General features: G+C 40.0%; 1 protein-coding gene across 5 annotated transcripts in view; it reads left to right on the forward strand.

The window, feature by feature from the left end:
- The window catches only part of ADAM22 (ADAM metallopeptidase domain 22), a 135,628-nt gene extending 119,927 nt beyond the window's left edge, over positions 1 to 15,701 (forward strand). For all 5 annotated transcript variants that reach the window (XM_069006760.1, XM_069006767.1, XM_069006761.1 and 2 more), the window contains 2 exons: positions 6,804 to 6,927; positions 8,188 to 15,701. In XM_069006760.1, the coding sequence (XP_068862861.1) occupies positions 6,804 to 6,927; positions 8,188 to 8,208 (145 nt within the window). In that variant the 3' untranslated portion in view covers positions 8,209 to 15,701. The remainder of the gene's footprint in view (positions 1 to 6,803; positions 6,928 to 8,187) is intronic.
- The last annotated feature ends 70 nt before the right edge of the window (positions 15,702 to 15,771 follow it).

The following is a 15,771-nucleotide window of genomic DNA, read 5'->3' on the forward strand; positions in this document are numbered from 1 at the left end:
AAAAGGTCCCTGGAAGCTGAAATTAGGTAAACTCACATAAGAAGTGAGGTGTGTTTTTATTACCAAATCTTTGTCTAAAAATAGCCTCTCAACCTTTATTGTTCAGGCAAGGTCAGGAGTTGCCCACCATAACATAATCCCATAGCTGTCTTTCAGGGTTTTTGTATCAGAAGACCTGTGGTAGCAATAAACAAAGACATATATGGAACATGAAGATAGCACTACTTTAAAAAAGGTTGCTTTAAATGGTTTAGTTAAACAGATTTAAAAATCTGTATGCATACTCATAATTTGGTTCTCATTTTTTAACATCAGTATATCTTTATTTAGTAACTAGATTAAATTGATGGGAGTGTACCCTGCCCCTGAGGGTATTCAGCTGTTACACTGAATGAGTCACATTTCTAATTGTATTTGAGATAAACCAAGCATTTTTGGCATGTAGATGAGGATTAAGCTGACCCATGTGAGTTTTAAAGGCTATATATCAGCAGAGATGAAACATAAATCAGAAATTTTGCAACGTAGAAGCTTACTAATCACTGCCTGCAGCAGTTACCTTTAGAAATGAGAGAACTAGAATAAATTTAGAATTCTTTATTGTCCTAATTAAATGAAGTAATCATGGGGAAGTATTCTGCAGACACATTATGGAAGGCAAAGGATCAGATCTCCTGAGATGAGTTGCCATGGGTTTATGAGAGGTTAAACTAACAGTTTCTGCACAAAAATCAGGTGCAGTTTTGCTTAATGATAGCATGGACAAGAAGACTGTTCCTAGGAATGGTGTGTCAGAGCATCTTGTGGCTGGGTTTTGAGGCTGGGCTTGTGAAGTGATTCACAAAGAGAACGAAACAGATCTTGCTTGATAAACCAGTCAGAGAAAGTCAGGCTGAAGTCAGACTGTCCAGCTGGTACTATATTTTAAGAGTCAGAGTCCCAGGATAAGACGTTTACATGCAATACTTAACTGGGTAGTGTTCACGTCGCAGATTACCTTTGATTTCTCCGTTCTTTTAAATGTGTCCTGAAAGTAATACTGCTGTTTTCCTTGTTTCCCTGTAGTTTTAGGAACAATATGCTGATGACTGGTGCTGTTGTAGGATGAGTTAAAATAGAATGAGGAGAAATGACAAAAACGCTTGCTACAATTCCTAGGAATGTTGCAGATTTTCAGAAAAAAGAGATATTAGTCATCACCAAGATTTTCTCCATCTTAAAAAAAAAAACCTGCTTAAAAAACCCTGTATAAATCATAATTTGTCTCTCTGGCACCTGATTTCCTAGTTAATTTTTTTTTTCTAGTCTACAAGTCTGATGGGTATTTTCATATAATTACTTTTTATTAATGATAGTAATAATAGTAGCTGGGGTCTCTGGCATCAGAAAACTCCCAAGTGTGGGATTCCCATCTGTAAGAAAATAAGATCTTTGAAGAAAAATCTCATTTTCCTGCTCAAAGTCTAGTCTAGATTTTAATTTTGTGTGCCAGGCTATAACCACATAACCAGAGCAATAAACTCAGGCAGGAAGCCTTTCCCTGATTTTAGCTTTGCTATAAGGGATGTTATTTTATGAATGTGCTACTACTGCTTGTTCTTGTTACTGCAAATTGCAATGTCCACTGCACAGGCTGACCCTGTGAAATATGGTTAAGGATTACTCAGAATTCTCACTGAATCTGAAAGACTTGATGGAGCCATGATGCAATCAGAAAAAAACTGCCAGAAGCCCCAAATGTGGCATTTCTATGGATAATTATAAACAAAAAAGACTAGAAGGCACCTTCTAAAGCATTGAGATGCCTACATTTGATTTAATGCAAGTATTTACAATAAGTTATATTTTATGAGAGTTATTTAAATACAAAAGTAGTTTACAAACAAAAGGGTTTACAAACAAAAGGGTTTTTTAAGATGGAGACCCAGAGCACCTAACTAGAAGGAAAACAGCCTTCCTATATTGGAAGGGCATCGAGAAGGGGCATGGAAGGAGGAGACAGTAGGCTGTCATTTCCCTCCTATTTCTAATGTGTTTTGTGTCCTTGATTTTTTCTCAGTTCCTCTTCAGCTGATCATCTCCCATTACCTTCCTCTGGGAGCATCCAGCAGAGGCCAGAGCCATGGCCAGCCCTTGGCAAGCTGCTCTTACTGAGGCAGCTCTAGACTGTGCTTAAAGTAAAAAACAAACAAGCAAAACTTTTCCCTATTATAACCAAAGCAAATTACTGGTATTGTGGGCAGACAATGAAAAAATTCCTACTGATGTCAGTAGGATGAGGATCTTCTTTCAAGAGTTAGGGAGATGAGTTCATTGAAGCATGTGAGCGCCTGCTTCTGAGGCACAGTTCACTGATCCAAGTGACAGCTCAAGCCATAGCCATTGTCTCTTCTGCAGCCCCTCCATGAGCCTCCTCTCCCCTCTGCTGCTGCTCTTTCTGAGGAAATGTGTGCACATCTGTGGCTTTTAAAAGGAACTTATTTTAAAATATTTAGCCACACCAGTGTTTTTAGAAGATCCTAACTTCCTAATGTAGGATGATTTAGGCTGATGATGTCCTACAAAGAATCCACAGCAGCAAAGGTCAGATTAGGCTGATAGGATCTATATTTGGGCTTGAAATGCTTTCACCAGGTTGAATGTTAATTGAATTTCATTACATTATTTCAGTCTGCAAAAGACAATCTCTCACAGTTCATGAACAGTTCAGATCTGTCAGGGCCACCTGCTTTGAGTTCAGCTAAAATGACACTCTTAAATTGCAAAATGTTTAGTTGTGTGACCAGGTGACACATTGTCTAAGGTTTGAAAGACAGGTGTCTGCTAAGGAAGGCAGAAGCCTCCCTTGAAGTGGCAGATATAACCCCTTTCCCTCTGAATTATTATAATTTTGAAATCAAGGGCCTTTAGGCAAAGATGTGGGAAACAGGAATAACAGTTCTTTACTATATCTATATCTATATCTAGATCTAGATCTAGATCTAGATCTAGATCTAGATATATAACCAGTCAAACAAAACAACAATAACTCTGGCAGTAACAGCAAACAATCCCAAACCCAGTCCCGGCCTTCTCGGCTGTCGGGCCCTTTCCCCTCGGGTGCAGTTCCGCTCGCAGCCGGCAGGGGCGCTGGCGGCTCCCGGTGAGCAGGGCAGGTGCGATGGTTCCCCCGCGGCTGCAGGGGGCGCTCCGGAGCGAGCTCGGGGAGCAGCGGCACTGGAGCCCTGGGATCCCGGGAAGGGATGGAACAAAGGCTTCACAAACCGCTGGGCAGCTGATCCTGGACTCTCGGAAACAGGAGGCTGGAATGTCAGGCTGAAGCGGCAGGCACAAACACAAATCCCGGGTAGCAGACGAGATGTATCCAAAAGGGGAACCCCCCGGGGCTCCAGGCAGGCAGGGTGAGCACGGCTACAACGCAGCAAAGGCTCAGAGCAGCAGCGGGGCAGGGCGGCCACAGCCCAGCCTCCAGCAGGGCAGGGAAAGCAGCCCTGGGATCCCGACGTTGTTTCCAGCAGAAAGAAAGACGTCAGAGCGAACTGAACTCACACCCAGGTGAAAACAAAAAGCCTGGCGAGGCCCTTTTGTCTTCTCTTAAGTACAGCCATTTATCTCCTAGCAACATGCATATGGGAAAAAATTCCTTTAACAGGAAAAAAACTAGGACTAAACTAAAATCCCAACACACGTTTTGCACTGTTTCTTGTGGGCCAACATTCCCTGTTTAGGGACGAGAGGCAGAGCAGGTAGGCCTATGGCTGCAGGGACTGCTTCCAGATGTCTTCCTGCTGCCACAGTGCTTTGTTGTGAATCACAGAATGGTCTCCACACACTGAGTTTTAGCTTTCAGGACAGACAGACAGGCACAAAGTGGCCACTCTATCTTGCTTTCTGGTCAAAAATTAGAATTTTTGCAGTTGAGGTGCATGGCTTCATTTGGGGTTGGCAGTAAAACCCCTAAATCTCTGTTGTGTTGTGCAGTGTTCTCTTGTGTAAGTTTCAGCTGGAAGCAACATTTGGCATGAAAGCTAATGGATTGATTGCAGGAGAACTGAAACCCTAGTGAAAGCTAAGTGGATCCCACCCTTGACCAAAACTGCCAAGTTTTCCTACCTTTAACCCCAGCATTACCTGCAAGTGTCCCTGAATGCTGTCTCTCCATCCTGTAAATGAGAAAGAGCTAGACATGACCTTTCTCATTTAAAGTATATGTAAATCTGGGATACACAGCACATACACAATTGCAGGGCACAACCTGAAAGGTGACCAAAACCACCTCAAACGCCATTTATCACAGAAGATGCATTGTAAGATCTGTGAGCATATGCTGAGTCGTGTATGTTCACAGTCTCGGTAGTTGGCACTAAAGATGTCAAAAACCAGCATGTAACTCCACAGCAAAAATAAGTGGTGAGGCCCTGTGAGGGCAGGGCAAGGTCATTTCTGTAAGTGTGCAACTGCATTCTTGATGTATTGGCTGTAGTGTTGCAGGTGCAGCTGAGCAGCAAAGCTCATATCAGTTAGATGTGTGAACTGCAGGTGAGCAGGCAGGGAAAAGGGGGTTTGAGAAGAAGGAAATGTAGGCAGCTACACTGGAGGCCTGGCCTTCAAAATCTTTGGAAAAGACAGCGTGTTTAAGATACGGTGCAGATATTCCTGGCTAAAAGGCTCAGTTAGGGATCCTGGTTGGAGGACCTGCTTGTGCAGGGAAGATGTTCAAGATGCCCCATCTTTTGGGGGTTAATGCTCCTTCCAGGATCACCTGCTCAGATGGATGGACAGGTAGATTGGCTGTGGCTTTTCCTCTCACTGTGGCCTTCTCTTAGAGTGCCTAAAATGTAAAGAGCCTGTGGTGTGTTGGAGGTGTTGTGCCTGGTATGGTGAAAGAGATGGGAGACGCCTTCATTCTGTGTGCCACCGCCTGGCTGTGCTACCTTAGGAACAGCTTTCTGATAGGGCTTGCCAAGTCAGATACCACAAGCCCAGTTCCTTGCTTCTATCTCCAAGTGCATTGTTACAAATTTTAAAATGAAAATTTAAAATTCTACTGCAGCAGTGGGGTAAAATTAGTGAATAATTGGATTACTAATAATATGTAAAATATGCTCTCCTTATTTTCCCTCTTCCCTCTTCTCCTTACATTTTTCATTCTAGATCCACAAATAGTTTATTAGTGATCCTTCTAATCCACTTAGGGGCAGAGATGAGAGGACTTGTATGGATAGTGAACAGCAGGGCACTGTTAACAACCTTTCCCTGGAATTTTTTTTTAAATTAACCTGTTTTCTTACATGCACAGTTTGATGCCCAGATCCATGATGTTGGACATACGAAAACCTTGTTTTATACTGCAGTAACTGTTTCAGGGTTTTTTTCCTGAAAACACTGATGTATGGCCAGTTCATCTTAATGGGTGATCAATGTGCAGGTAGTGAAGATGTACACTTCCATGTTCAGATAATTGTACCAATGTAAATCTTTTAAGTGCTGTTGAACTTAGAGGCTACGATGTGAGGCATTAGAGGATCATGAGCCAGACTGGAGAGCTCTCATCACATAATTTCCATTGACACCGCGTTGCTTGTGGCTACCATCAGTCATTGTTCGTATGGGAGGCAAGAGAATGTGCTGTTGTAGGGAGCTACAGACACAACAAAATGATACAATAGTCCAAAATAAAAGTAGAGTTATTTAAAGGTAAATAAATTTCACATATCCTTATGGAAACTTTTCATCTTCAGGGACACATTAACTCAGAAGATACTAGATAGCAGTGCTCAGGGAGGGCTGAGTCATGTGCCTGCAGTAATAAGAGGCCTCCTGTAGTAGATGCCCTTGGTCTGTACAAGAGAACAAGGTGGCCAGGGTGGCTCAATTTTTCTACTTTGAGGCCTTTTTTTCATTTTACTCTGCCCAGATTTAGAGCCTGATAGGAACCTCTCAAGTGGGAAAAGTGCAGAATTTCAAAACAGAAGCATAAGATTTTTTCTTGGGTATAAAATTTCAGTCAATAATGTGCTGTTGCCTTATTGACATGAAAAGAATGCCTTTCATGTGATACAAACATTTACTTGCTCCTGCTTACTCTACTCACCTTGTACAGAAATGCTGATTGCCATTGACTAATCAGTCCATTTTTGTATATTCTCATCAGACTCTTTCTTTGGCTGGAACAATATGCACTGTATGATGCTTGCATGTATAACAATTTGTTATTAGCACTTTGTATATGCCTTTGTTACTTCACAACTAACAGTTTGGCCTCCAAATGCATGCATTTGTGTAAATTAATGTTACAAAAATAATAGATTTATTTTCTATGTTTGTATCAATTTAGGAGATGTGTAAGATATGCATAAAGACACTGATAATTGCCATTTAGTCACTGGGAGAAGACATTTGTTCAGTTTGTATTTATACAATTACTGTTTCTATTTAGGCTTTATAATGCCATGTTTATCTTTTAGTTCTGTATTTATTCAATTGCAGATTTGTTTTATTAATTTTATAATGATTAATTACAGTACCATATAAAACAGTTTAAGAAATAATTTTTGTTATGCAATACAATTCTAATAAGAAGTAGCAAATTTTTTTCTTCCAGTGTTCCTGGAATCTATAAATACATTTATTCATATAATGAAATTATAAGACAACTGATCAAGCAATTTTATTCCCCTGCTATTGAGCTAATAATAAGCTATATACTTGTCTCTGAACCAAGCTTCAGAGTAATGGCAGTTGCTGTTGCAGTGCTAGAATGCAAAGACATCACATTTATTTTGTGTGTTTCAACATCTCAGGACACTGTCTCCTGCAAAGTCTCCGTCTTCATCCACTGGATCTATTGCTTCCAGCAGAAAGTACCCATACCCAATGCCACCACTTCCTGACGAAGAGAAAAAAGCCAACAGGCAAAGTGCCAGGGTATGTGTTCCTCTTCTCTGCCTTTCATCAGTGACTTGATTTACTGGTAGTTTTTCAAAAGGAAACTGTGGCAGATTAGCACCTTTGACCAACAGGGAGAGCTGGAGTGGCATTTCCTTTGCACCCTGAAGTTCTGAAGCTGCTGGAAGGCTGAGCCTCTGGCAGCGATAAAGGCCTCGGTGGCTGTGTTTACAGACAGCTTTTCAGGTTGCTCTTAAACCTGCCCTAAAGCCCAGATTTCACTAATTTTCTTTTTTCAAGCTGAGAGTGTGCCTGGGACAGCCTTTGGGCTGCAGAGGACAGGCAGCCCTGGAGCAAGTGGTGTGTTTGGCTCTCCTTTCTTAGCCCTTCTCCCAGCAACTCTCCTTCAGGCTGTGGGGATAGCTGCTTTCCAGCTTTATGGGAAGGTAACAAAGTTCCAGTCATGGAGCATGTGGAGGGCTTGCAGACCTGGAGGGACTTCACTGCTGTGTGACCTGAGCCCACCCTGGCCCCCCTAGAGTGAGCAGGAACTGCTGGAATGTGTGGTGGATGGTGATTCCCCATACAGAGAGATTTCCAGCTGCTCCAAAAGGCTCTTGCTTTCTTTGTGTCAGTTCAGACATGGCAGGTATTTGAATAAACAAAAAAGTCCTGAAATATGCTTTAGAAGCTTTACTTGGTTCATGTTGCTGATGCTGATGAGATTCTCATCATTGTTCTCTGTCCTTTTTTTTTCAAGAAAAAAGGAGTGGAGTGCTGCTGAGGGAACCTGCAAGCTGCTCCATCAGTGCTGCTTGGGGCAAAAGGTTGTGTGAGGTGGAGCACAGGGTCTCCCAAGGCAGCTTGGAGCCCAGGCTGTACTGATGTGTCTCAGCCCTGGAGCTGCTTTGGCAGCAGCTCAAACCCACAACAGGAAGTCATGCTGCTCTGAGCAGAGTTAGGCAGATGAGAATGGGAAGTTATCTCTACATTAATATTAGCGTAACTCTGAGGTAAAAGCTGTCTAGTACAAGTTTGATGCTACACTGACATTTCTCCTTCAAAAAGAAAACTGAACTCCCAGCCATGGGCATTTACTATGTTGACTGCAAGTCATGCTGAAATGCTTGAGACTGTCTGCTCACTTGGTGAACAGATAACCACCAGAGGCTGGGTTGAGATTTGGAGACCCAAGTGAGTAGATGCAGTTTGCCAAACAAGCTCCTTGCACTGTTTGGGTAATGACCTGTTTTATCTTGGTGTTCAATGTGTGTTTGTGTTCATTTTCCCTCTCTCCAGCTATGGGAGACATCCATCTAGCTGCACTGTTTTCCTGGGGTCACATCAGAACTGTTTACTTTGGATTTTATAGAAACTCAGCATCACTGAGTCACTGCACATTCATCTGCTCTTCAGACAATTCGAAAGATCAACAGAGATGCCCATGATATTGCAGTGAGAACCTCCTCTCATGTGGAAAGGAAGAAAACAGTCTTTTTTTTTTCTTTTCTTTCTTTTTGGTTGACTTGTATCTTATGGATTTGATGAACAACCAAAATCATAACATTTGACAAAGAATAATTAGCCCAGATGTGACAAGGCTGTTCCACATGGTGACAGATACACTTACCTAGAATCCCAACTGCAGTCCACTTGCCAGTCCTGTGTAAGAGAGGTTTTTCTCTGGTTTATTGCAGTCCTGAGTCAGACCAGAGTGGAACTGGGAATGTGCCTCATGGAGAGCCCAGCTGATGTAAACTTGTACGCTGTATGCATGAACCTTGTGTTCTTTACTTTCCACATGTAAGGGAAAAACAACATACTGTAGTAGAGATTAGCATGCAGGAGTAAGAAATATAGGATTTTTTTTTTTTGTGGCAGGATTTCAAGCTTTGAAAGGAAACTGTTTGACACAAATGGAAACAAACAAAGATTATACCTTTTTTTTCTACCTTACATGTTTATAATCTCAGTATACAGATTGTATATATGTAAACATTCAATAATGTCAAAAATAGCTGTTATACGTAAGTGTATTTTGCCAAATGCCTAAAGAAACAGTCATGACTAACATCATCACACTTCAGATTTTCTAATATTATGAGCAGACATCCTTGGAAATACAGAAAGTACAGTACTGTAAAACTATGTCTCTCAGAAACTGGTGTTTGACCAAAATCTATACAACTTTTTTGGCATCTTATACTGTCTTGACAATCTCAATTGTACAGTAGACTGTGGAACCAGTACAGCAGCACTTTGTCTTAAATCATCATAAGAGGAACCAGCCAAAATCCCTTGTTTAGTGAGATGACCACTGTATCCTCTCACAGGTGTTATCAAGGATGATTCGGCAGACAACAGAGTCTTTAAGTCATGTGCAGCCCAAACTTACTGGACATTTGGGAATACTTCTAAGTAATCCATTCAGGATGTGGTGATGTGAAGTCCGTCTGTGAGAGTTGCTGTGTGTTTTTGATAGAGCATTTCAGACACTGTTTTAGATGGCAAGGCATAGGCTTATGAGAATCATAATGATTTCACTGCACTAGATAATAACAGTACTGGGCAAGTGGCCAGTTTCATTGCTATCTTTTAATTTTTATTCGTTACTGGAATTGCCTTTACCATGTGCTTGAATGCTATGCTTGCTGCCCCTGAAGCCCCCTTGACAATTTTTTGGGGCATTAAACTGAGCACAAGTGAATTTAGCTTAAAAAAAATGGGGTGGGGGGGGAACAACTCTTTACCATATTAATCTTGTGTGTAAGTTGATGGTTATATTTCTAACACCTGAGACTTCTAAAGGTTATTGTTAAGCAAATGCCTTCTGATTGGGAATTTTCAGTCAGTAAGAAAATGGACCATATTAAATCAGTTTATAATTCTCTGGTTTTCCAAAATTGACTACTTCTTAGCTTCAGGTAGTACCATAGCAGAATAAAACACCTGACTCTGTGTGGTGCAGTTGAATACCCTACCCAACAGCTGTATGATTAATTAGATATTATTGTAATGGGAACATCTGTGGTGTTTCTGAATCTTCTACCTCTTTCATGTATTTCCTTTAGTAAGTGAACCCAACACTTGCAGCCTTTTAATGTATTTTTTTAACTTTTACGTCTCTCAATAAAGTCAGATATATGTAAGATTAAATTAAGAAATGTTTAAAGATGTTGGCAGCTGTAAAGTATGTAAGATTTTTAGAAGCCCTATATTTTATGGTTAGGCTGTATGTTGGATTATGACAATGTATTGGCCTTGTCGTTCAAATGATTTTCCTTCACAGTTGACAGGTTCTGGTAAGTATTTGGAAAAAGACAAATATAAGTGAGCAGAAATGGGTGCAGACTGACCATCTGGAAGGAGCCAGTTACCTGTAATTGCTTTAGGGAAAGATTCTGCATTTTTGTGAAAGGTAAATATATCAATCAGCACTGAAAAATATTTTTTGCTAAGATTTACTTTGAATGTGGATATCTGGATTAAAGATAGTTGATAGTGCTTAGCTCATGAAATTAGGGTCTGAGCCATAACTTGGAATCAATATGTCTTTTTTTGATTTCACTGAACTTTGAGCAGGACCCTCAAGAGGTTTACCCACATTAGGACATTATGCTAACCCGATCGTCACTGTATTACTCTGTCACCTGGAAACCGGTTTTCCCTCCCATATTCATATCTTGTCTTTAGTAACTGGACTGTTCATCATGTGCCTTCTATGGTATTTTTTTGGATACAAACTGGCATGTAATTTTGAATAATTCTGTTAGATTTCTGTGCATATTTCATGTTTACCACTGTTTACCCTTCCCTTTCCGTTTTGCCTTACCAAGAAGCAGCAAGATTTGGCAGGCAGAACTGGATATAACATACTGGCTCTTTCTGCAATGTTCATAGCTTCTTGTTTTGCAAACAAATGTCCCTCCTGACTGTATTTTCAATGTAGTATGTACTTCCAGCTTCTTCTGTTTTGGTATAATTCATTTGTAGCATATGATGATACAGTTGTGTGTGTAGTGTACCTTTAACACTCACCTTCTCATTTGGAGATGTAGTGACTGGAAGTCTAGTTGTGAGCACTAAGTTTAGGTTAAATAAACATTGACTTTCACTTTGGTGGTCTAGAGTGAGAATATCATAGGACTTGGGTTTTTGCAAAATTCTTCTGCAGAGGACTTTGAATCAAGTTGGTAACTTGAGAGACCTGAACTGGCAGGGCTGTGTGAGCTTCCCAAGCCAGTGGAGGTTGGAGAGATAAGTTTGCTTACAAGCTGTCATTTCCTACTTTTAAAATGTAGTGTGTTGGAAAGCTGCCAGATTAATAACCTTGAAGATTGCAAATATTTTTATCCACTGTAGTTAGTTACACTGGCAATAGCAATATAAACTGCCGCATAATACCTCATCCAGATTAAAATAGAGTCACTAATATAGATCAGTCATTTTGACTCATTGAGACTCATGCTTTTATTTTGTTTTTTTTAATAAATGAACCAGTTATTGCCAACTATGCTGTAGATGCCTGTTGAAGTGGGGAGGCTATCAGTTCTCAACTAGAAGTAATTGCTCATGTGAGCATAGAACCTGCAGGATGAGCTATATTTAAGATACCTTTATGTATTTCTATGTAGGAGAAGAACCTTGTGTAATTTGTAATAAAATTAATATGACTAACTGATGGAGACTGGAAAATTGAGATCGTATCTAAAAATAATGCTGCACAATGATGCCACAGTCTAACAAGTAAAGATTTACCTACTAATTCTGGATTTGTTGACTTAAGAACTTCAGTAATCTCAGGCAATATACCAGAAATGGTTGTGACTGATAATTTACATATAGTTTTGTTATGTTTAAGTAAGTAGATTCAAGAAGATTGTTAATTTTATACAGCCTATCTTTGCTTAAGTTGTGAACTTAAGCCAGTACTTGCCAGTCACCTGAAGTGTGACTTGACTTTGAAGATTGCTTCTTCCAAATGATAAGACTCCCTGATTTGAGATGTTGAACCTGCTGAGCTCATGTGCTCATGAAATAATTTTGATCATGCTGTTGAACAAGTGGACCTTTGAGCTATAGCCTGGATTAAAATCGAAAGAAATGGTGTCAATAGTTAGTGTACTGAAATCCTCTTACTTGAATCCCTATTGCTGGTTTGGACTGATTGGTGTAATGCGACAACTCTCTTCAAAACCAGAGCTGAGAATGGGTACATACACTATTACAGACATGCATATACTACAAATTCTGACCAAATTTTCTGTAATTTCATTAAGGAATTGATTAATGGATAGGATGTAATGTGAAAGAAGGATGAGACTCCATAATCCTAAAGGAGGATGCTCTTCAGTTAGTCTTTAGAACTTGCTCTGTCATCGAATTCCATACTTAGTTGTTGTAAGCAGAGTTATCACACTCCAGTGTAAAACTCAGTGAGCTCCTGTCCTCTTCCATCCCCTTTTCACTCCACCTGAAAAGCGTTTTCATGAAACATTCATCCATTAACAGCCTCTCTGAGTTGGCTGACATCAGAAAGCTGCTAAGTTGGTCACCTTTCCACACTATGTCCCTATGGATAGGGTCTTTCCAATGCTGTTAATAATAGTAGGTTTAAATGAAGTATTAGGAAGAAATTCTTTGCAGTGAGGGTGATGGGACACTGGAGCAGGTTGCCCAGAGAAGCTGTTGAATCTCTGTCCCTGGAAGTGTTCAAGGCCAGGTTGGATGGGGCTCTGAACAACCTGGTCTAGTGGAAAGTCCTGCCCAGGGCAGGGGGTTGGAGGTAGATGATCTTTAAGGTCCCTTCCAACCCAGACCATTCTATGATTCTGTGATCTTCTGCTCGTGCTATAATCAGGTGATGATGCCTCACACTAGTTTTGCCTGGGGATGAGTTAATTTTCTTCACAGTAGCTGGTATGAGGCTGTGGTTTGGATTTGTGCTGAAAACAGTGTTGATAATGCAGGGAATTTTTTAGTTATTGCTGAGCAGTGCTTGCAATGAACCAAGGCCTTTTCTGCTCCTCACACTGCCCCACCAGTGCGTGGGCTTGGGCTGCACAGGGAGTTGGGAGGGGACACAGCCAGGACAGCAGACTCAAGGGATATCCTAAACCATATGATGCCATGCTCAGCAACAATCCAGGGGGAAGGCTGGCAGTGAGGAACTGCAGCTCAGGGACTGGCTGAGCACTGGTTTGTTGATGGTGAGCAATTGTTTTCATTTGCATCACTTGTCTTTCTTGGGTTTTATTTCTTTCTCCCTTGATTCCCTTTTCATTATTTTTTTTTCCTCTTATTATTACTATAACTATTTAGTTTTAATTATTAAACTGTTCTTATGTCAACCTGTGAGTTTTCTCACTTTCACTTTTCCAGTTCTCTTGCCCCATCCCACTGGGGGTGGGGATTGAGCAAGCAGCTGTTTTGGGGCTTAGTTACTTGTGGTTAAACCAGAAGACTGTTGGTAAAACTGCTCGGTGACTAAGCCATCCTGTGTCTCTCTCAACTTCTAGCATTGTTGAAGGCTAAGCTTCTTTAATCACCAAGTCTGTGAACCTGACAGTTGAGCTGTTTCCTGTTTCTCTTGCTCCAAGTCAGAAGATCATCTCTTTCTTTCTCTAAATTGAGTATCAGTGTCATAGGGTAACAATGGACTGTTTGGACCACTGTTTTCAACCACAATGTGATGTTACTTGCTTCATTTTTAAACAGCTTGAGCATTTCAGTTTCCACTGAATACCAAGAATGGATTATCCATCAGACTGCTGAGCTGATGACCCACTATTTGCATGGCTTCCAAATCATATGACATTTATCAGCAATATGGGATTTGACTTGGATCACATTTGATGCACTCAGTTGGTCAGAGCATGGTGTTAATAATGCCAGGGTCAAGGGTTCAATCCCCGTACAGGCCATTCAGTTAAGAGTTGGACTTGATGATCCCTGTGGGTCCCTTCCCCAGAATATTCTGTGATTCCTGAAGACAAATTTTAATAAACTGCACAAATATGTGCAGGTTGTGATCCTGTGACTGCACAGGGTGATGTTCCTATGTGCACATAAATACTTTCCTAATAAGGCAAGAGAAAAATGAAACAGTGAAACTGGTTGTGTAAACATAGCTGCAATACAAAGAGGACTCTCTTAAGTGTGATTTTTGCAGGAACAGGAAAGGAAGTAATGGTTTCTGTCATCTATGGTAAAAATCTCCTTTGACACAAATATTTTCTAAGTCAGCTTATGAAAACCATTTCTGGTGTCTCAAGTATGGATGCTGATGTAAACTGGAGCTTTGGAAACAGCAGCCTGTGCACCCAGCACATGGTATCTTGTCATTCCACAACAGTTTTCTCCAAGTATTTAGAGGAGCACTACAACAGTCAACATTCCTATCTCAGCCAAGTAAGGAAAACATGCAGTAAAAGTAAGTTCAGAACACAGATATTGCTCACACTTGAGACACTGTGCCTGGCTTCAAAATTGGCTCACCTAGTCAGGTCTGGAAGTTCTAGCTCTTTAAAATCCAGTCTACACCAGTTTCAAAATCACTTCAGCTAAACGAGCTTTAAACTGTTTAAAAACTTCTGCTACTTAAGATGGGCCATAATTACAATATAATTCAGAATGAGATGAGAAAAATTTGGGAAAATAAGCAAAGAGCAGTTAAAAGGAAACATGTTCTCTAAGGGAGAAGTAAAGTTGTCTTAACAGAGTTTTTAATTGCTAGAGCATAAAATGTCAAAGCAACAAGCTTTTGTTTTTCTGTTTCTGTATTCCTCTGAATAAAAAAGTTTTTGTTTTAAAAAAATCAACATGAGGCCTTAAGACCTTATATATTCTAACTTTAGCATGGAGAGTCTATTTTTACAACCATATTAGAAATTCTGTATATAGGCCTGACTGACCTTGTAAGTAGAGTGGTACGAGCAGCTAGTGATGCAATATTGTAAGGCTCTATAGAACAGCAAATGCTGATTTAGTTTGATTATTGGTACAAGAACTCCTGCTCACTGCCTGTGTAGACTGCATATTTTATGCTTGGAAATACAGTCCAGTACATACTCAAACTGTGAATATATAACCTGATTTTTCTTTTCTTAAGGATAAAAATATATTACAATAGGTAATGTTTTATATAGAATACAGTACTTATTTTTATTGTTGCATAAATGCAAAATATTTTTTTCAGAATAGCAAAGCATTACAGAATTTTTAATCTGCTGGAGAAAACACTATTTACTGTATGACCAGTTCTTTCAGCAAAGCTTTTGGGGTGGTATATACCAACTGGCTCTTCATTTTGTGCTGATGTCTAACTTGAGCATTGCTGTAAAAAAAAACGCTATTTTTTCACTCATACTAGCCATTATTGAGAGAGGCAAGGAGAATCGTGTTTCACCACTGTGGCTGGGCTAGTATTGGCAAAAACAATGATTTGCATAATATCATTGTCTTTGCTAGTTAAAATCCTTTAAAAATCATACCTGATGTAATAAAAGCGTACGATTTTGACAAACATCAAAATGAAGCATTGCAATTTACAACTTTCTAGCTTTGAGTGTGATATTTTTGTCATAAACATTACAGGCATTGGGCTGTTGAATGAATCTGGCTTTCATGTAGCTAAACAAAACGTTGCTTTTTATAAAATCAAATCATTATAATTTGGGGTTCTAAATTCCTGCTCACTTTTAATAATTAACAGCGTCACAGTATCCACTTCTACAAACGTATTTAATACAAATGCCTGTGGTTTTCAATGTTACTAACATATTGTAACATCAGTAAAGTGACTTTCAATGACAGACTGTTGCGTGTATTTTGTTCTTCCAAGTTTTGTATTTAGCACTTTGTTTTACAGCTCTCTGTAAAAAA

This window comes from Aphelocoma coerulescens, chromosome 2 (genome assembly GCF_041296385.1).
Source record: "Aphelocoma coerulescens isolate FSJ_1873_10779 chromosome 2, UR_Acoe_1.0, whole genome shotgun sequence".
Taxonomy (NCBI): domain Eukaryota; kingdom Metazoa; phylum Chordata; class Aves; order Passeriformes; family Corvidae; genus Aphelocoma; species Aphelocoma coerulescens.